General features: G+C 35.7%; 3 protein-coding genes across 6 annotated transcripts in view; 1 reads left to right on the forward strand and 2 right to left on the reverse strand.

The window, feature by feature from the left end:
• Positions 1 to 2,863: 2,863 nt before the first annotated feature.
• Positions 2,864 to 4,493, reverse strand: LOC115219979 (protein transport protein SFT2). Its single transcript, XM_029790280.2, has one exon. It carries the CDS (start codon positions 4,445 to 4,447, stop codon positions 3,776 to 3,778), a length of 672 nt encoding a protein of 223 aa, XP_029646140.1. The 5' UTR covers positions 4,448 to 4,493; the 3' UTR covers positions 2,864 to 3,775.
• Positions 4,494 to 7,615: 3,122 nt separating this feature from the next.
• LOC115219689 (zinc finger BED domain-containing protein 5-like) lies at positions 7,616 to 8,556 on the reverse strand. Its single transcript, XM_029789865.1, has 2 exons — positions 8,528 to 8,556; positions 7,616 to 7,955 (listed from the first exon to the last, which is right to left on the reverse strand). The coding sequence occupies exons 1-2, from the start codon at positions 8,554 to 8,556 to the stop codon at positions 7,616 to 7,618; spliced, it is 369 nt and encodes a 122-aa protein (XP_029645725.1).
• A 1,642-nt stretch (positions 8,557 to 10,198) lies between these two features.
• LOC115219809 (serine/threonine-protein kinase Nek10) overlaps positions 10,199 to 21,398 on the forward strand; it is a 54,532-nt gene continuing 43,332 nt past the window's right edge. For 3 of the 4 annotated variants that reach the window (XM_036509720.1, XM_036509721.1, XM_029790084.2), the window contains exons 1-6: positions 10,199 to 10,377; positions 12,141 to 12,291; positions 14,684 to 14,744; positions 15,547 to 15,641; positions 17,078 to 17,170; positions 20,859 to 20,985. In XM_036509720.1, coding sequence (XP_036365613.1) covers positions 12,254 to 12,291; positions 14,684 to 14,744; positions 15,547 to 15,641; positions 17,078 to 17,170; positions 20,859 to 20,985 — 414 coding nt within the window. In that variant the 5' untranslated portion in view covers positions 10,199 to 10,377; positions 12,141 to 12,253. The remainder of the gene's footprint in view (positions 10,378 to 12,140; positions 12,292 to 14,683; positions 14,745 to 15,546; positions 15,642 to 17,077; positions 17,171 to 20,858; positions 20,986 to 21,398) is intronic. The other variant, XM_029790083.2, reaches the window with a different exon arrangement.

A 21,398-nucleotide genomic window follows, 5' to 3' on the forward strand; every position in this document is an offset into this window, starting at 1 on the left:
TTTAATTCATATTTTTGGTTAATCTTAACAAATTTCTCTACTTTAAAGCAAGATCCATCACATATTAATATTCCTTCTTCAGTTAACTTGCTATCACATATTCACATAACAATCAGTAAATGATTAATTAAAGAACGAAAATAGTTTGTTTCCCTAAGTTGTAAGAGGGATAAAAATATATATTGCAGCACTTTAACTTTTATTTAAACAAAGTATAACATTTTCTTTAATATAGCAATAAACATTTAAACCAAATTCAAAAACCCACATAGGTATCAATAATCTGTCAGCAAAACAAAATTGTTTATAAAAAATATTCTTAATAGTTAAGTTGTATTAAATTGTCAGAACAGAAATAAAGTATTTTTCTTGCTAATTGTTCCCACAACCCATTTTTTTTTTTTTTTTCGTTTTAACAAATAAAATATAGATAAAAAATTAACCCTTTTGTTGCAACCATATTTCTGCTGGAAAACACTGCCTTTGTTTTGATTAATTTTGGAAATAATTTAGTAAACTAATTTTGTCATTATTAAGGTGATCTTTGAAAACATAATTAACATGAAATTTTAATGGAAAATTTAAATTTAGATCGCTTTTAAGCAAGGAGTCTGTATCATAGAACCATGTTAAGCATCGACAACCTTTTCCAAAAACAGGTTGAATGACACTTAACACATCGATAGGTGGACAGCATAACTAAAAAATTCAAGGTAATTTTTTTCATCATGTGTACCGTTACAGGCTACAGTCTGCCCGTACTTTCACTCTCGTCAATCTGTCACTAGTAAGATTTCGTTTGGCAGCCGGCGAAGACATTTAGGGAGTCGGGGTACTTGGCTTGCAATATATGTTATTGTAGTTATCATTAGTAATAATCCTTGAAATGATTTTGTTTTTGGAATTTTTAAATTTTGTTTCTTGATAAAAACAACATAAAAACAAGTATAACACCAAATTCTAAACTTTTAGATGCAATTCTTCCTCCCAAAGAATGCCTAGGGACTCATTAAATGCTAGAATATTGAATATATACACCAGCAAAAAGGAAAAAAAATTACAATGCATTTATAACTACAAGTCAATATAACAATCTTATATTAATTTTTAGATAGAAAAGTTTGACAATGACTTCGAAGTTTCGATTTGCTCATCTTTGTCAGTTTGATGACGTCGAGCAAGCTGAGACTTTTGAGCCACTATTAACCTTTTCCGTTAAACTAAAGCGTTACACCACTCAAAGAAACAAAAAAAAAAATGTGTGTAATAGGTGTAAAACAACTTCCTCTGAACGAATATGAAAAAAAAAATGTGCGCACGCGAAAGGGGAGTGGGGGAGAGGCCTCGGAAAATTCACATCGGGAGTTTCCGAAAGCGTCTGAGGGGCTGACCCGGGCACCAAAACAAAAAAAAATAGTGTAATATGTGTAAAACAACTTACTCTAAACGAATATGACAAAAAAAAACGCGCACTCGCGAAAGGGGAGTGAGGGAGAGGCCTCGGAAAATTCACATCGGGAATTTCCGAAAGCGTCTGAGGGGCTGACCCGGGCACCAAAACAAAAAAAAATAGTGTAATATGTGTAAAACAACTTACTCTAAACGAATATGACAAAAAAAAAACGCGCACTCGCGAAAGGGGAGTGAGGGAGAGGCCTCGGAAAATTCACATCGGGAATTTCCGAAAGCGTCTGAGGGGCTGACCCGGGCACCAAAACAAAAAAAAAAAGTGTAATATGTGTAAAACAACTTGCTCTAAACGAATATGACAAAAAAAAAATGCGCACTCGCGAAAGAGGAAGTTGTTTTACACCTATTACACACATTTTTTTTTTTGTTTCTTTGAGTGGTGTAACGCTTTAGTTTAACCACCTTTTCCATGTAAAATTTAACAAATATAGTCTACTAAAAAAAATGTTGAGCAATCTTTCAGTGTATAAACTTTACATAGAAGCAAACATTCTCCCTCTCTTACACACACGTTTTTGGTGACACAAACAGGAAATTGAGCTAAAAACATGTTCAATCTTTTCTTATCAATCGGCAAAAATTGGAGTGATCTCTGCCGATTAACATGCATATGTAACTACACCTAAACTGGAAGCCAAATATTTTGATTTCACACTCGTGTATGCGTATTATACACACACATAGGGCGACGAGCTGGCAGAATCGTTAGCACGCTGGGCGAAAAGCGTAGCCGTATTTCGTCTGCCGTTACGTTCTGAGTTCAAATGACGCCGTGGTCGACTTTGCCTTTCATCCTTTCGGGGTCGATAAACTAAGTACCAGTTACGCACTGGGGATCGATGTAATCGACATAATCCGTTTGTCTGTCCTTGTTTGTCCCCTCTATGTTTAGCTCCTTGTGGGTAGTAAAGAAATAGGTATTATATACACACACACATATATATATATATATATTACACGCGCACACATCTTTGCCGGCTGCCAAACACGTTGTGAGAAATTGATTCTAAGTGGAGGCCGGAACTCCAAAATCACCAACTTTTCATTCTCATGACACAAAATATATTCCACAATATGGAATTCGTTCGTTAACGACGCAGAACATCACAAGTTTCCTCGGATTCCACTTACCGTCTGATTAAGTTGTTGAAACAGTTATATATAACAACTAACGAATCCGTAGAAATTCCATGATTTATCAATTTTCTTCTTTCTATTTTGATACATAAAATAAATTTACAAGAACTCCATAGCATTGTTTCATTATGTTAGAGATTGCAATTTTGTCTTCGATTTCGTTGCACTTTTAAGGTTGATTTTAAAACGTATAACATTTTAGAAATACAAACGCCATGACCAAACCGAAGAATATGAATAACAGATGACAAATCTACACAGTTTGGTGTCACCGAATCGTAGTTTTGAAGTATTTCATTCACAAGGAACCAACGAGAGAAAACTAATTGAAATCTAGTAGAAATTCACCCATTCCTAACAGTTTGTTTAGATATAAAGCCGACAGCAATCTTAATGAGGTGGACTTTGATATGGAAATGCAGTGGACCTGGGTGGGAGGAAATGTCATGGACACTGATTAATGTTAGTGAACACGAACTATAGAAAACATTTCAATGACGGTGGATTTATTTTTTAGGAAGCCCGTTGGTTCCGTTGGTTCTTAACTGACCTCCCTTATGACAAGTGTGTATATGTGTGTGTAAATACTGGTGTCTTGCTCCTTTAGTCCGCGGTGGTAAGCTTAAAACATTGCGTAAGCCTTAAGATTAATGACACAGGTGAAACAGTGCGTAACAGAGGAAACTAGTGATGGTGATATATATATATATATATATATATAGATTTCGGCTAAACTAGCTAAATTCTGGGGGTGATTTTCACTCGTTGGTTCAATATGAATTTAACTCCTCTAAACTACTGTTATTTTATTGTAGAAATATGAAGTTTATACAACAAAAAATATAATATTTCAGACAGCAGAAATTAATTATTTCATCAACCTCAACACAATGTAAACATTAAATAATATTATTGTAATGAATATTAATCAGCAGAATTAAATGTTTATATAATTAAACATAACAATGAGCCACATTTATGGTACTTGATAAACAAAATCCACACCTTAAATTATTCCTTGTTCAGGTAGAAAACACTGAATTAACGCACCGAAAACATGAAATAAAACAGTATCTTGTACAGATGTGACAAATATTGGAATTATCAGCCTCGGGAAATTGTTTAAATACTGTATTGGAGAAATCCTGTCGGTGTTGTTCCGCTCTTTTCATACAGGTAGGGTTTTCTCGGCTGTCTTTGAAGCTGCCGCATAAAACAGTTTGGAGAAGAATTTCAGTCCAGATTGTCCACCTGGAATGTAACTGACAACGAACCAAACCAGAGTAATGACCTGACCTGTAGCAAAAATCACCGTTAACATGGTATATTTTAACCAGACTGCGAAGTAAAGAGTTCCGAACAATGTTGTGAAGTACATGCATGTGAATGGGAGCCGACCAGCGGAAAATAAGTGGCGAAGATGATTTACGGGTCCCCAAAGGAGTGAGAAGCTCATTAAGAAAAACAGACTCCCGAATGTAAATAACAGGGAGAATTTTCTGGCCCTCAGAACAATCAAAGGAATGTAGAGGAATGAGAGAGAGAAGAAAAGAGTACCCATCAGAAGAAAGGTAACAAAGCCAAGGATCCTCTGTTTTTTGGTGAGTGACGGCAGCAAGGGGTCCGACTGCGCTTTGGTGAACCAACTGTTGGCATCGGTGGCCTCACCGTTACGCTCTCCAGCACCCGATCGACTAAATAAGTATTTGAAGCCATTTTTAAGGGAACTCGATTCACTTGTGTTTACATTTTCTTCGTTTTTATCAAACGAAGAACTCATCATAATACTGCTGGAAGATCGAGACAGATACTCTTTTAAATCCTTGCCGAGGTCTGCCATGTTGTCAAAGTTTCAAGGGAGACAATCACTAACTTCCACTCAACGGTGCTCTATCAACAAAGCATATTTAGACCGCAAGTTTATGGTGTCTGCTATTATATTAATAATAATGAAATTATTGTATACAGTGCTCAGGTGCACCACAACTTGTCAGAAAGTGCATATAAAGTACATGCAGTAATGTAGAAATGTCTGGAAAGCGAACAATGTATGAGTCAGATACATGCTTGTGTGTGTATGGAGGGGAGAAAATCAAGTGTAGCCCTAGGTCAGCTCTGATCCAGCTAACCTTATTATCAAAGACGATTCAGTCGTCACAAGTTCATTTTCTTTTCCTTTGGTATATCGGGATTTATAGTATTCTTTCAAGACAGGTGGCTGTATATATGATTGAAATATAGTCGAGCGATCGCGAAGAGCTTCCTTTGTGGGGGTCAAGTATTTGCTACTTAAATTGTTGTAGATTCCCATAAATGCAAGACATTTTCACACACCTAATAAATATATCTTTTATAAAGAGAATATTATGGAATATTTCTAAACATTTTAAGCAATAAGAGACCAAATAAAACTACACTATTGACAACATAATGTTACCTTTTATTCTTTGATCCTCGGTTAAATGAGCAGAAGCAACGTTGTATGCTTTTCTTTTTACTTTCCAGTTTTCACAACAAAAACTAACAGTGTCTTGATAAAATATCGTCATTGAATAACTTAGTGGGTTTTGTATAATTACAGCTAGTTCTAACCCAACAATAAATCCTCTTTCTGGTTAAATAAATGCTTTGTCAGATCACTTTGCAATCTATTTGGTTATTTGTTCAATTACTCATTCGCCTTCTTTCATCATTGTTACCAGTATAGTCTTTTGTCTTCTTTGTATATGTATCTTCTTATCTGAGTATCTTTCTATTTGTCCATCATACTGTCTTACATCTGTCTGTCGGAATGTCTTTCCACCTGTCTGTATTCATTCATTTCCCTATACCAAAGTTCAAGTAAGGTAATACAAACAACAAGAATAAAACTATACATGTAGATCTCTCTCTCTCTCTCTTTCTTTCAGTCCGTCCGTCCGTCCGTCCATCCGTCCATCCGTCCATCCATCTATCTATCTATCTATCTATCTATCTATCTATCTATCTATCTATCTATCTATCTATCTATCTATCTATCTATCCATCCATCTATCTATCAATGCATGTATCCAGGCTATCTCAACACTACTATAGGCCCTCAAGTGTCACAATACATTGAGTCCCTGACATATACAACTACTACATTGACTAATTAGTGTTGAGCCCCCTAGACATGTAGGGCTCCTGGGAAACTGGCCTGTGTTACCATACCTTAACCATTTTAGCGTTAAACTGGCCATACCTGGCCCACATATTCTATCTGTTTCATGTTCAAACTGGCCTGTCACAGCTATCCAGTTATGTCATTCTAAAAGTATTGAAGCAGATCATTGAAATCTTGAGGCTATGAGGTAATGTATGATTAATTCAAAACAGCATGCTAAAATGTTAAGATATTACTTCCTGAGTCTTTTGTAGCCAGTACTGAGAGATATGCTGTAGATATCTCTTATAGCAGTGGTTCTGAAACTGGGGTCCATGATCCCCTAAGGGACCGTGAAGGGACACTGAAGTATCTTGAAAACTGGTGGCTTGAGACAACTAAGTTTTAAAATTTCTGGACTTTTAATTTTTCACATGCTATCTGTACAACAAGTGTGATTGACTGATGGAAAATATGTGAGTATAATGGTTGATTGTGCATGTTGATAAGCATGTCCAAATGAAACGCGCAACTCACCAGCTTTCGTTTTTGGTTGAAATAATGAACGATAGGAATCTAAGGGATTACAGGACTAGGTATGTGACATTAGCTCAGGTTAAAGTGTTCAAGAAGCTGTGAGCAGTTATCCTTCATCTATAGACAGAATGTTTCTCAATAGGCAGAATGATTACAATGTACATATATCTATGATATCTGTAAGTATGAATGATATCTATACATGCAAGCATGGCTGTGGTTAAGAAATTAGCCTTGAAACAATGTCATGTCGGCTTCAGTTCCACTCCACAGCACTTTGGGCAAATACCTTCAACTATTGCCCTAATCTGACCAGTACCCTGTGAGTGAATTTAGTAGGTGGAAACTGTGCAGAAGACTATCATGTATATGTGTGCATGCACACACACACATGTGCATAAGTGTGTGTGTGTGTGCATGCTTCTGTGTGTTTTTTATTGCTTTCTCTCCATAATGTTTTGCCCCTGTAACTAAGCAAGCAGTTCAACAAAACAGAGGTCAGAAGAATAAATACCAGACATTAAAATTACATGTCAGAGTTGACTTGATCAACTAAATCATTTATAGTGGTGCTCCAGTTTGGCCACAGTAAAATGACTGAAACCAGTAAAGTAATATATCTATAAGACACTGGTTCTCAAACTTTTCAAAAAATTTTACATGCCAGTCCCCTAAAGGTTCTTTCGTTGATTCGCAGTCCCCTATTAAATGTAAGATAATTAACACGGAAAAAATGACATACATTTGTGTAACATAATTTCTGGACTTTGAACCACACTGCCCAAAGACCCACAATCCCAAAAACCACAACTTAATCCACGCAATACTGCATTGTGATACAATAAATACAAATGAAAATATGGGAAATCAGTTGATCAATTGGATACAAAACAAATGAGAAACGAAAACAGTTCGAAATTATCTCCAGCATTCAGTATTAACAACTGCATAAGACCTATTTATACCCATTTGGTAGAAAGAAACCACGGGTCATACATCGAAAACTACTGTATACATAGGTACATAACCGTGGTTCTTGAGCTTTTGGCATCGCCTTCCCCTTTCACCATATTTGGGATGCTATTCCTCCCCCATTATCAGGTCATTCCTCATATTGATTGTCCAAAAGGAGTATTTCAACCAATTTAGCTATTTTCAGCAGAAGAATTTTAATAGCAACCTAAAATGTACAGAAATTTCTGCCAATTGGACCACTAGGATGCACGGAAAACCACAATTTTAGTAGAAACACCATCTTCTCCTCCTCCCCTGAAGGTTTGCCGTCCATTTTACTGAATTTATATGAGAAATTATTTATTCACAAATGCAGACCATCTGTCATTTTATTTACAGCAAAGTAACCAGCTCTTCTGAGTTCGGCTCTGTTCTGGAGAAAGCAACCATCATTTCTGAAGTGACATCCAGTTGATTTTGTGACTTAGTTTTGATGGCAAAGAAAGTGGAAAACGTGGTCTCACACTCATAGGTAGTTGGAAATGGCATCAATAGTTTAAGAGAGATCTTCACAACATCAAGATATGACTGTGCCATTTCAATCCAAAAGTTAGAACAGCTCATTTCACAGAAAAAACATTTTGCACCTCGATCATTGGCCAAATCAATGAACTGTTCTTGAATTAAATTGTCTTCTGTTGGTAAATTGCTAACATCGAATACAAAGGGGTTCCTGATAAAGCAGAAGTATTTGAAACAAAGGCAATGTATTTCAACAGAAACATAGGGAAACAAAAAGGAGTGGGGGACTAATTAATTTTTTTATGTTTGAAAATTTGGGGGAAAAGTGCATTTTCTACACAAATGATATGGTATAGGAAAACATTTATTTTGGTACTCTATTGTTTCTTCACCATGTTCTTAAAAATGGTTACAAATTTTGGCACAAGACCAGCAATTTGGGGAGAGGGAAATAGTCAATTACACTGACCCCAGTACTTAACCGGTACTTATTTTATCAGCCCTGAAAGGATGAAAGACAAAGTGGACCTTGGTGGAATTTGCACTCAGAATGTAAATATGGACAAAATACCACTAAGCATTTTTTTTCCCAGAGTGCTAACGATTCTGCTAGCTCACTGCCTTATATGTTCTTAACGATAAAAGGAAATAATGAGGGACTCTCTGTGCAGTCGCTCAAATTAATAGAATTAGCAGTGAAATCTCCTTCAGTATCACACCTTCCTGCCTTAGAGACAGAAAGAACACATGAGATAATAATGTACAAAAAGACAGATTGTTTACTTCAGGAATGTTTTTGAATCTTTGATCATAAGTCTACTTTAAGAAATGTTGATCTGATGAGTGGAGAAGGTAAAGATGATCAGCAAGTAAATGTATCATCAGTAATACTACTTGTTTCACTGACAAGAACATGGAAACAGGAGAAAAAACTCCAGTCTTAGTTACCAACAGAAATAAGGTGTAAAAAGTGCTTGGAACTAACAGTGGGAGACTAAGGAGAAACAGGAGTTACACTGAAACACTAGTATGCAACCCTTACATTTAAATCCATTGAAGACAAAGTTTTTAATCCAGCACAACAAGCTTACAAGACAAGTGGCTATTTTCAGTGGTAACCTGTACTTCCCCATGATATGGTTAGAAAGTCAGTTATATAGACAGCTAGTTTGTGTGTATGTGTGTGAATATATATGTGTGTGTGTGTGGTGTGTGTGTGTGTGTGTATGTGTGTATATATATATATATATACACACACACACACATATGCATATGGACGAGGACAGCTGCATAAAGAAGTGCCAATCCTGCATATGGGTAGGGATAGCAGTGCAAAGAAGTGTCAGTTCCTAACTGTGGAGGGAACCAGTGGAAGAGGTAGACTCAAGAAGACACAGGATGAGGTGGTAAAGTATGATCTTCAGATGTTGGGCCACACAGAGGTGATGACAAATGATTGAGATTTTTGGTGGTTTGCTGTGCTTGAGAAGACTCTTCATGCCAAATGAAATCGTAGTCATGGACAGTGCCAGTGACGCGTAAAAGGGTTAAGGCATGGTAACACAGGCCAGTTTCCCAGGAGCCCTACATGTCTGGGGGCTCAATACTAATTAGTCTATGTAGTAGTTGTGTATGTCAGAGACTCAATGTATTGAGATGCTTGAGGGCCTATAGTAGTGTGATGGTAATAATAATGTACAAAGGCAACCATGACAGTGACACATAAAAGGCATCCGTGATGGCAACACATAGAAGGCACCCACTACACTCTTGGAATGGTTGGCATTAGGAAGGATATCCAACCGTAGAAACCAAGCCAAAATCTGACTGGAGTCTCTGATACAGCTCTCTGGTTTACAAGTTCCATTCGGATCATCTAACCCATGCCAGCATAGAAAATGGACACTAAATGATGATGATATATATATGTTTATGTGTGTGTGTGTATGTATGTGATTACTTACAGATAATTAAATAGACATACACTTATCCAGACATACTTATATAGATAAACAGTTATATAGACAGGCTGTTAAATATGCAGACTGTTATATAGATAGATAGTTAGTTATCAAGACATACAGTTATATAGACAGAGAGATAGTTGTGCAAACATGAGTTAGTTATATTGACTGAGATAGTTAATTATACGCAATTACAGCCAGAAAGTATTGCTTGACTGATCAGGCTTGACTTGGGGCTAAACAACAACAAAATCTGGTTTCATCAAGAAATTAGAACTGTTTGCAAGCATAATTCAAAATAATTCAAAACATTTAAATTTAAAGAACCGTTGAAAAAATTATCTGCTCGTATGAACCTATGGCAAACCAGTTGGAAATCTGCAACTGACGATGCTATTGTTCACAACTACATAGCATTAGAAAAATGATTTAAAAAATGATAAAAAAATTGTTATATTTATTTGTTTATTCAGGATGTAAATAATTACCAAGGGAAATAACTACAGTTGTATGTGCAAGGTTTGCCCTAGTAACAGGCTGACTGTTGCTTAACAACTCGCACCTGTACATGTTTATGTATATATGTGTGTCTGTGTGTTGAGACTTCTTTCGGTACAGCCTTATCATTTGGGACTTCGGAAGTAACTTGGTTGGTGAGTTCTTGTCAAAGTAAGTGCCTTAAATCATCTTAATTAATATTTCATTAATTATGTAATATATCGAAACAAGATAAGGCCTTAGATAATTTTAGCGAGCACTCTCACTATAATATCAGTTGAGAGCTTTGCAACGTACTCGTATTAACGCTTGCATGCACTTAAAGAGATACCCGTTCACACACGTGTAAGGGTATCTTTATCTCCATTTCCTGCTACTCGTGTGTAAAATATACAAACTTATTTGTAGACTTTTTTCTTCTAACATATATGTAACTGTACGCTCGAATATCTACAAATTTCGCAACTGTCGCCCAACACCCACGCTCGCATGGATGGTGCACACTTCTGAAGTTATGGTATATATATATATTAATAAATAAAATAAAATATATGCATATATATATATATAATCTGTTCCCGTAGTTGCACTGACGCTATTTCGATTGTGGGACATAATGCGTGTGTTGTTATTTGACTGCTAAATTGTCAAACTGGTCGCCGTTCCGTAATCCTTATTACTACGATACTGCCTCCACCTTCACTATGAAAGTTCTACTGTTCTATTCCAGCTTAACTAAACTTCACCACCAGATCGTTGTGTCTGTAATGGCATCTCTGTGTTTCTCCCTTTTACCAATTTCTATAGTAATCTGTAGAATTCTAGAAGACTAGAGATAAGTCAGAGTACATCGGCAAGAATCAGCATCGTATCAGATTCGAGGCAACCTAACTAATATATCCACACCCTCTTCTCTACAAATGAATTCAATTGTTTATGAGAAGGATATTTCTGACTTGGCAATCTTCAAAAACAGTTTCTTTGACTCGTTTTTTGACAAACCGTTCTGTTCTCAAGACAGTGCTAATGTATCCTTATATCCTGTACCTTTTTATTCCTTTTCGAAATTAAACATGACAAATGCAAATATGAACTTTTTTCTTTTATTTACTGAAAAATGAAATGAAATTAGATACTCTGTATATACTAAACAATGTGTAATTATCGTTTATTTACAGAATGGATATCGTATGTATGTATATACATACACGCATACATGTGTGTATGTATGCACAAATATGTATACGTAAGTGTGTGTGTGTGTGTGTGTATATATATACATATATATAAGCGCAGGAGTGGCTGTGTGGTAAGTAGCTTGCTTACCAACCACATGGTTCCGAGTTCAGTCCCACTGTGTGGCACCTTGGGCAAGTGTCTTCTGTTATAGCCTCAGGCTGACCAAAGCTTTGTGATTGAATTTGGTAGGTGGAAGTTATCATATGTGTAAGTGCTTGTGCCTCCTAACACACACACACAAAATAGGTGGGAAGATATATACACACATACACATATTTTTTGCTATTACCATCAGGTTCTGCAAATGCATTGAAGCTTCTTTGCTTGATTGACTGGTTATTGTTGTTATTAAATCCCAGCTCAGTTCTGTTTGCGCGAATTGTGATAAAAAATTTCCACTTATAACCATTTTGTATTTTTATGCAAGTATAATGTAACCCAGTTTACATTATCCAATGTGCCCTTCCTTCTTCTCTTTTTTAAGACCATAGTGTGCAATTTCACTGAGGTATAGCTTCTCTTTCTTGCAGGTTGATAAGTCCTTCCTTCCTTTTTTTTTCTTTTTTTTTAAGGATCATATTCTACAATTTCAAGGAGTTATAGCTTCTCTTTCCCACAAGTTGTCTACATCATTGGCAATGTTGTACATTTTCTGAAACGTTTGCTAAAATTTATTACTATTTCTTAATTTGCAGTGAATTAAATAAAGAGATTGACTATTTCCCATATTGCAATCTTTGATCAGAAGGTAATGGCTGAGATGGTGGTTTGATCTTCGATTGCTGTTGGTGTTTTGCATCCTCAAGAAATGTCGACATCCAAACGCAGTACAACAACTTCTGAAAGGTTTGTACTTGTTTACAGTTGGATAGCCACTTATTAATTCTTTGTACATGCCTATATTATTCATGATATAAATCTACTGTTATTATCAGAAATGTATAACTCTGTGTACATCCATTTTTTAACAGAAATATTCATTATATATATATATATATATATATATATATATATATATATATATATACAAAATAAGAAAATGGAGAAATACATCGAAATCAAATATATTTCTCCATTTTCTTATTTTGTATTATGAATTTGTGGTAAAACATTTTACCTTTGCCCATATAATACAATAAATGAATTAATTGTATCGCAATTCTTAACATTTATGTATTAACTTTGTTGGGTACCCCACTAGCAGTATATTGGATATATTGTATCCCATGGTGGGTTGCATTTACAACCCCTATCTCAATTTATATATATATATATATATCACAGAAACAAGTGAAAGATATAAAAATATATATGTCTCATCAGCATCATAATGTCCACCTTTCCCTGGTTTGTGAGTATCAGGTGGAGTTAATTGAGATAGGTTTTCTGTGTTCAGATGCCCTACATGACAGCAACCCTAACTTGATTCCATCAAGTTAACATTTTGTCATAGCCTGAAATGTTTCCGCATACACAAGCACACATACATGTGTGAGTGTGTATGGCAGCTGATGATAGGTATACACACTTGTTGTGCTTGATTGTGAATTTCTTATTTCTTAATCTCATTATTCTGAGTTGTCCCTTTTAATAAATTGAAAAGTGCTTGTGGATAAATTGTTAGGATCACTTATGCTGGTATTGTTTGGTTGTCTTCATAGGCAATTTAATTAGGCTTAGATAATGCTTAAATATTGGTGTCTAGCTTTGTGAGGTTCTGTAGCATAAATTACATACATATATATATATATATATATATATATTATATATATATATATATATATATGTGTGTGTGTGTATATATATATATATATATACACATACATATATACACACACACACATCAGCAAAACGCAATGGACGGTACTGAGTTGTCAAACATTTAAACCAAATTTTCTCAAAACAACTTGTCCGACTGTCCCATAGGCCTCCCCTTTGAGAAACACTGACTTAACCTAAATTTGAGACACCAGCAAAAGAAGAAATAAAGATAGGCTTTTTTCTATTCCAAACAAAAACGATTTTGTTCACACAAATATGCAACCGAAGAGTTTAAAGTACCAGTAATGGATAAGGCTGTTCACTGGGAGAACACAAACATGGTTTAAACAGTAAGCTTGTCAGGAAAGAAACGTGCCTTTAAGCAGTACAAAAACAAAAAAAAAGGAAGGTGCAGTTATGTACAGGTTGACAGAAGAAAAGCAGGTCAAAAACGGCTTTATCGATTGCATTCTCACCTGGAATCAATTTTTGTAATCTTTTCAAGGCTCTGATACCATCGGTATCTACATATCAAATTTGAGCGCAATCAGATGGAGGATGCCCAAGATCCTAGAAGACACACACACAGATGGATTTTATTTAATAGATATATACTTCGTTTTGGGATTTGGTTTGCAAGATTTTTTTATGTGAGTTCGTGTGTTGAAGCATATTTTGTTGTGTCTGGGGAGAGTCATTCTCTTTCACTGCCTTAATATTTAACACACTACACTCACCAGTAAAGTTTCCACTCATTTACTTATTTATCTTTTTTTTACTAAAATTTTTGTTACATCTTGCAACCTTTTTAATAGTTGTTGACTCTTGAAATGACTTTTGAAAAGGTTGCAAGACACAATGAAAATTTTTGGAAAAATAAATAAGTAAATGAGTGGAAACTTTACCAGTGAGTGTGTTAAATAATAAAGCACTAAAAGAGAAAGACTCTCCCCAGACACAACTATATATATATATATATATATATATATTAATAGTTATCGCCATACTAATATGGTAGTCTATAAATATAAGACTAAAGCTGTCGCTGATTAGCTCCAAGAGGCCATCGCCTCTAGCTAGCTATTTGACACACGAACCTGCGTCCATTACAAACCTTCGAACAGGGGAGGTCAGCCACTTCACCTTGCTAGTCAGACATCTGCAGACATGTTTCAGGGTTGTTGCCCTTTATCAATGCAGCGTAGTCAGACCTGCAGGTGTCGCTACTGACCGTCTGTTCGAAGATTTTATTTACCTAGTTACAGTGGAATACATCCACTTGTTTTCAATAATAGAAATATTAAAATTACTAAGTCTCTCTAAAGGAGATTATGGCAGCGTTACTGGATATTAATAGTTTTATATATATATATATATATATATATATATGGTGTAATTTCACGCCAACTCATCTGCTTATTAATGTGACTTTAATAACAAAAACCTGAGCCATCACTTTTTTTCTCTTTAATTTCAGTGATTTGCAGGTGTTGAAAACCTTGTTTGATGTTGTTAATGCATCCGAGATAAACTTACAGGTAAGAATTTATTACTGAAGTAAACAGTGGCCATGTGGTAAGAAGCCTACTTCTCAACCACATGATTCCAGGTTCAGTCCCACTGCGTGGCACCATGGGCAAATGTCCTCTGCTATAGCCTTGGGCTGACCAAAGCCTTCTGAGTGGATTTGGCAGACGGAAACTGAAAGAAGCTTGTCATATATATAGATACATATGTAGATATCAACGTTTGTGTGTTTGTCACCCCATCATCACTTGACAACCAGTGTTGGTGTGTTTACATCCTTGTAACTTAGCAGTTCGGCAAACAGACTAATACCATGAGCAGTCTTACCTATGTTAGCATGGAAAAGTGGATGTCAAATGGTATAAGGGTCCTTGTTTGTCCCCTCTGTGTTTAGCCCCTTGTGGGTAGTAAAGAAATACATATGTTAAAAAAAAAAAAAAAAAAAAAAGGCGGCGAGCTGGCAGAACCGTTAGCACACCGGGCGAAATGCTTAGCAGTATTTCGTCTGCGTTACGTTGAGTTCAAATTCCGCCGAGGTCGACTTTTCCTTTCATCCTTTCGGGGTCGATGAATTAAGTACCAGTTATGCACTGGGGTCGATGTAATCGACTTAATACCTATGTCTGTCCTTGTTTGTCCCCTCTGTGTTTAGCCCCTTGTGGGTAGTAAAGAAATAGGTATAAGGGTGCTTGAGCCATTGGCGGTGGCAGCGGTCTTCTTCTTCTTCTTCTTTATCACCATCATTATTATCCTGTTGAAATACATGAATTCATGTGTTTGTTTCTTCTGTCATTCTTTTGTTCACCATTACAGGATTTCAATGAAGAGGTAAACACAAAAGAAATCATTGAAAGTCACACCACTTCCAGACATTTTTCTTTGGAAGCACAAGCATTAGAACAGTTTAGGTATTTTGCTTGTTATTTCTGAAATATTTTCTTTATACTTATTTAAAGTCTTTAATTCATCATTATGTTATATACATTCTCTTTCAGTGCCTTATTATTTAACATCCTCACCAGTAAAGTTTCCACTCATTTACTTATTTATCTTTTTTTTACCTAAAATTTTTGTTACAAAATATATATATTTTGGTACAAATGTTGTATATCTATAACATTTGTACAAAAATATTTGTTCATTGTGCAAAAAAAAAAAATCAGAGCTTGAAATAAATGTATGACCCAAGCATTTCTTGTCAAATTTATGCTTCAAAATCTAAGGTTTATAAACCAGCCAAGAATTTGCTATATTATATTTCTTTTGTTGGGGAAAATGTCTGTATTTTTAACATTTTGGGGCTACAAAAACCATTTAAAAGAGAGTTTTGGCTAAGCCTTTACAATCTGATGTAACTGTTCAGAGAAAAATTTATTCAAAAGGGCCATCTGCGTGGAAAGTAGTAGTTAACTTAATGATAATATATGTGACATAGAAAGTATTAAATAGCTAACTACAGGCACATCTATTATTTTTCAGAATCTTTGGTTCCAAAGCTTTTCTAGATAACTGATTTTTAGAACCAGAAGCAGTTACCTGTAATTCAAACAAATATTAAATTTACTTAAATAATTAAATGAAATATTGGTACCAGTATATTAGTATAAACAATACAAGTTTATTAATACTGTACTGTGCAAGGTACTAGTCTGCACAAGGTACCAATAAATTAGTCTAGCTGCTGCAGTAATTTGAAGTTCCTGCTTGTAAATAAGTGCAGATTATAAAAGATCCTGGCCAATCAGTGTTTAGGAAGTTGGTTTGATACCTGTGATGAAAAAAAATATAGCAGTCAATTATTAATATTATTTTTGTTTTTTCAGCAAGTTTGAGAGAAAATTTCTGAGGTATTTGATCTTATTATGACCACATCTGCAGATCTTGTACATTTACTTAGTGATTCTTCCATCACTCCTTCAGCAGGAACGGTGAAAGCTGTGCTTCTCTGATGAGATCACAATAAGATTAGAATATGTCAAGAGCAGTCTCCCTTTACTTGCTGAAAAATTGTAACTGATATTTATCATTGACTGGTATTATTTATTTATTCCTCACTTCTTAATTATTTTGAATTTGCTTTTAATTGCTCCCTGCATTAAATATACTAACTATCCTAACCATTGCTTATTTGTGTTTGCCTATTTAACTGACCCATGGCTATAGATTATCTTATGAAACATTACAGATAAGTTACTAATTTGATGGTGAATATGATGGTGGGAAGTTGATGCCGTAATGAGGGTCATAACAATAAATGCTTACAACTTGTGTTTTTTTTATTTTCACTTCAATCAATACAATGCTCAGTTCATAGCCATTTGAATTTCACTGGTCTTTCTTTCAGCCGTAGATACAAGAATTGTAGGAACTTCAGCCATCTTTCTAAATATATCGACACAATATTTTCATGTCTTGTGAAGAACCGTTTATGCAGTTGGTAAGAAATGCTTTGTTTTTATTCTATTCTATTTTTATATATTACTCTTATGTTGCTAGTGTTGACGATGGTGTTGTTGTTGTAATCTTGGGTAGTAAGTACTCTTAATCCATCATCTAGTTTAATACCACTACAAGGTCCCCAGGTGCCTTTAGCATGATTTAATCTGTTGTAAGAACTAGGGACAGATTTCCACTCTAAAGATAAACCTATTTCTTGATGCTCTGCTTTCCATTCCCTACAACTCTAAAGATAAACCTATTTCTTGATGCTCTGCTTTCCATTCCCTACAGCAGCAACCAGCAAGTTGTACTTTCTCCTTCCCCCTTTTTTTTTTCACCTCTCACCAGTCTTAGAGTCCCTTAAAATAGACATGAGTGTTGCTTTTCCTTCCCTGACTAAGCCACAAAAATTAAATACATAAGTGTTTATGTGATTACCCCTTTAGCATTTAAACTGATGATATCCAGCACAAATGTTCTTCCTGTTTTAGATTCAAACAGGCCAGATCCAGACTCTCACACCTACCCTACAATGTCCTTCTAAAAATGAACAATCACATCATCAAAATCCCTAAGCTACAAGATAATCCATGATTAATTCAAAACCATAAATAAAGCTTTATATTTGACAGAGTAATCTGAATGCTAAAGGGTTAAGGTGTTCATTTTGCAATCACTTGACTCTGGGTTTGATTTCTCCACCTTCCTCCTTGCCCAAGTGTCTTCTACCATAGCTTTGATTGATTTGTCAGTTATTTTCATTCTTTTAGCCTTCACCCACTCACTTCAATTACAAGTACTGACTCACCTTACTTCATTATTTCTTCTCCTATTCTTTATCTATTTCCCTCTTATTTTCTTTTCCTCTCAGTCATAATCTGTCTCCACCTCTTTTTTTTCACATACATTTTGATATCATACATGAATTTCTTTCTCTCTCTCTGTGCTACTTCATCCCATTTACGTCTTTGGTTCTTCCTCTCTGTTTCTAAAGCTGTGAAATCTTTCATGTATTAATTTCAGCTCTTCTTTATTAACAACTGCATTGCTTCTTTCCAGTTAAGCTGACATCTGACTCTTCAAAGAATACTAATGTAACTAGTTGTGCCTTCTCTTGAATACAAGTGTAACTAGTTGTGACTTCTCTTGAAAATGGACAAAATTTGGCATCATGGTGTTATCAGGCGGCTGCAGAAAAAGGCTTCAGCCCCCAAGGACATTCATGTTTACATGGTTGCTACATTAGGGGATGATGCACCAGGTTTATCAACAGTGCAAAAATGAGAAGCTGAACTTAGGAGGGAAACAGAGTCTTGAAGATGACCCTAGGTCTGGATGTCCTGCATCTACCACTACCAAGGGAAACATTTATCATGTTCACCACATGCTGGTGGATGACAGGTGATTGACTATAAATCAAATACCCAATGCTATTAGCATATCTTGTGAGGGAGTTGAGAATATTCTGCACAATGAACTTGGCATGATGAGCATTTCTGGTTGGTGGATGCCACATCTCTTAATAGCTGATCAAAAGCACAGCAGGCTGATCACATGATGAGAAAATCTAACTCTGTTTGAAGCAGATTCAGCTGGTTTCCTCGAAGGTTTCCTAAGCCCAGATGGGTGTTAGGTTCATTACTTTGAGCCAGAGGCAAACAGACAATCCATGCAGTGAAAACACCCCTCTTCATCTCCAAAGAAGGCCAAAGTCATTTCATTTGCAAGGAAGATGATGGCCTCAGTTTTTTGGGATGTGAAAGGCATTGTGTTTATTGACCATCTTCAAAAGGGCCACACCATCAATGGAGAGTATCATGCCAACTTGCTGAGACAGTTACGAAAAGCTATCAAGAACAAAAGAACCAGGAAAACTGATGAAAGGGGTCTTGTTTCATGAGGACAATGCTCCAGCACACAAGTTACAGGTTTCAATGGCTGCTGTGCATGACTGTGGCTTTGAATTGGTTGATCACTCTCTCTATTCTTTTGATTTGGCCCCATCTGACTATTATATGTCCCCTAACATGAAAAAGCAGTTGGCTGGGAACTAATATCACAGCGATGATGATGTCATATCTGCTGTTGACTAACAAGATGAAAGCTTCTTCACCAATGGTATCCAAGCACTTCAATACTAATGGAAGAAGAGTGTGGACTGCTAGGGGAAAAGTAAACCTCATTTAGTAACATTCCAAGCAAATATCTTGGTCAGCCTATGGACTTTTCAGTTACCCTCATATACGTGCATGTGTATGTATATATACACACACACACACATATATATACATGTATGTATACACATGTATATATACACAATCTATACATACACACACACATACATATATACACACACACATACATACATACACACACATGCATAAACACACACACACACACACACACACACACACACATACACACAGAGGCAAGAGATTTCTGTCTCTCTTAGATACACAGACGCTCAATTAAATTATCACATAGCTACTGCCCCCAATGTAAAGAACATCACTACCTTCAAACAACATCAAGAACCCACTCCAAGTTGTAGCTCTCAGGAGTCTGGAGCTTGCTCACTTGATTGGACATGCATGATATAGTGGTACATGAAGCAAAAGTTACAGCAACACTACATGTAAACCTAACTGTAAAGAAGAATTACAATGGGTTATGCAAAGACGATTTGAAAAGTTGCTATGGTAACCATCTGTCTTCTTTCCAGCACATTGACAAAAGTAAAGCCTCTATTTTGGCCAGCCATGTATGGGGCTTTAGGACCAACTTCATGCCACATACAATCAAGTGGAAAATCTTAGAAAAATCCATACCATGTGTTAATGAGTCTAAGAAATGTAAGTTATGTGTAACTGAAAGATCACATATCCTTTTTAGATCTAAGAATTCCACTGCTGAATTCAGCAAATTTTCATCAGAATTTTCAGCAAATGTAAACATATGGAGGACATCACCCACTCTCCAGTGTGAGCAGCTGTATTGCAGACTTTAGACCCCTTCTGTTGACACAACAGCAACTAGCCTGTTTATGGCTTTACAGACGAAAGGGACATAACTCTAATTTTCCCCTTTTTTTTCCTTTTCATGTTTTTTTCTCACCTTTCCACATTTTGCATTCACCTTCCTCTTTTTTTTTTCGTTGTTTCTCTTGTTTTATTGTCCTGATTTGTGACTTGTATAGGCCATGTGCTCAGAGCCTGAAGATTTCTTGGAGACACTAGGTGTGTTGTAAAAACCTTCTTAGATCACGTTTCTAATGTATGAAAGTGCTAGTAGCTCATAACTATATACTGTGTCCTTTAAATTAAATATGTATTCATATAGTAATGACTTTTTGCCAACATAATGTGGCAGTCCCAGGATGGGACGAATGTTACTGTTATTTAGCCCCAGGAAACATCGTTCCCAGCTGGCTACACGACACAAAATTTTCTGTGTCCTTATATTTTCGAACAGAGGAGATCAATAGCTCCACCCAGCACAGTAACATTCGTCCCATCCTGGGACTTCCACATTATGTTGGCAAAAAGTCATTACCTTATGGTTCTATTACTGTATCTCTCTCTTTGAGAGATTTATAAATAATAAAATTTCTATCTTGTATAGTGCTGCCGCATGGCTGAAATGAGTAAAAGAGTAATATAGTGCTTTACTTCCTCTGTTTTGTCCAGGAAATGGAAGCAACTTATTCCTCCAGACAACCTTCTGCGTCTGTTAGTTTCATTACGTATTATAATGAGGGACAAAACCTACCGAACTCTGTTTTTTGACTTAAATGGAATCAAAAGTTCAGCTGAGGTAGGAAAGACTGCTTTTTCATTTCTTTTCTTTTACATTTTTACTTTTTTAATGTTAAAGTAGTTGTATGCTATCAACTTAATGTGACAGTCACATGAAGAGAATAATATTACTGTTATTTAGCCCTAGGAAGTAGCAACGCTTCCTAGGGCTAAATAGCAGTAGTATTATTCCCTTCATGGGACTGTCACATTAAGTTGACAGCATACAACTACTTTATTATATCACTACTGCATAGATCTCTCTGAGAAATTTAGAAATATATTACTTCTATTTTTTAATGTTGTTTTTAAACTAAAACATGATGGTGAATTAATGCAATTGTTAGAACATCATATTAAAGCACCTTGTGGTATATGTTCTAACTCTAGTCTTTAAGTTCAGATCCTCCCTTTCATCATTTTTAGGTTAAA

Source organism: Octopus sinensis, linkage group LG15 (genome assembly GCF_006345805.1).
Source record: "Octopus sinensis linkage group LG15, ASM634580v1, whole genome shotgun sequence".
NCBI lineage: Eukaryota > Metazoa > Mollusca > Cephalopoda > Octopoda > Octopodidae > Octopus > Octopus sinensis.

What these genes read in the sequence shown, in the direction of transcription:
- LOC115219979 (XM_029790280.2), bottom strand. Translation starts at nt 4,447, where the DNA reads ATGGCAGACCTCGGCAAGGATTTAAAAGAGTATCTGTCTCGATCTTCC.
- LOC115219689 (XM_029789865.1), bottom strand. Translation starts at nt 8,556, where the DNA reads ATGATCAAAGATTCAAAAACATTCCTGAA. An exon ending in GATTCAAAAACATTCCTGAA is followed by an intron (nt 7,956 to 8,527) that starts GTAAACAATCTG and finishes CTGCTTTATCAG; the next exon opens with GAACCCCTTTGTATTCGATG.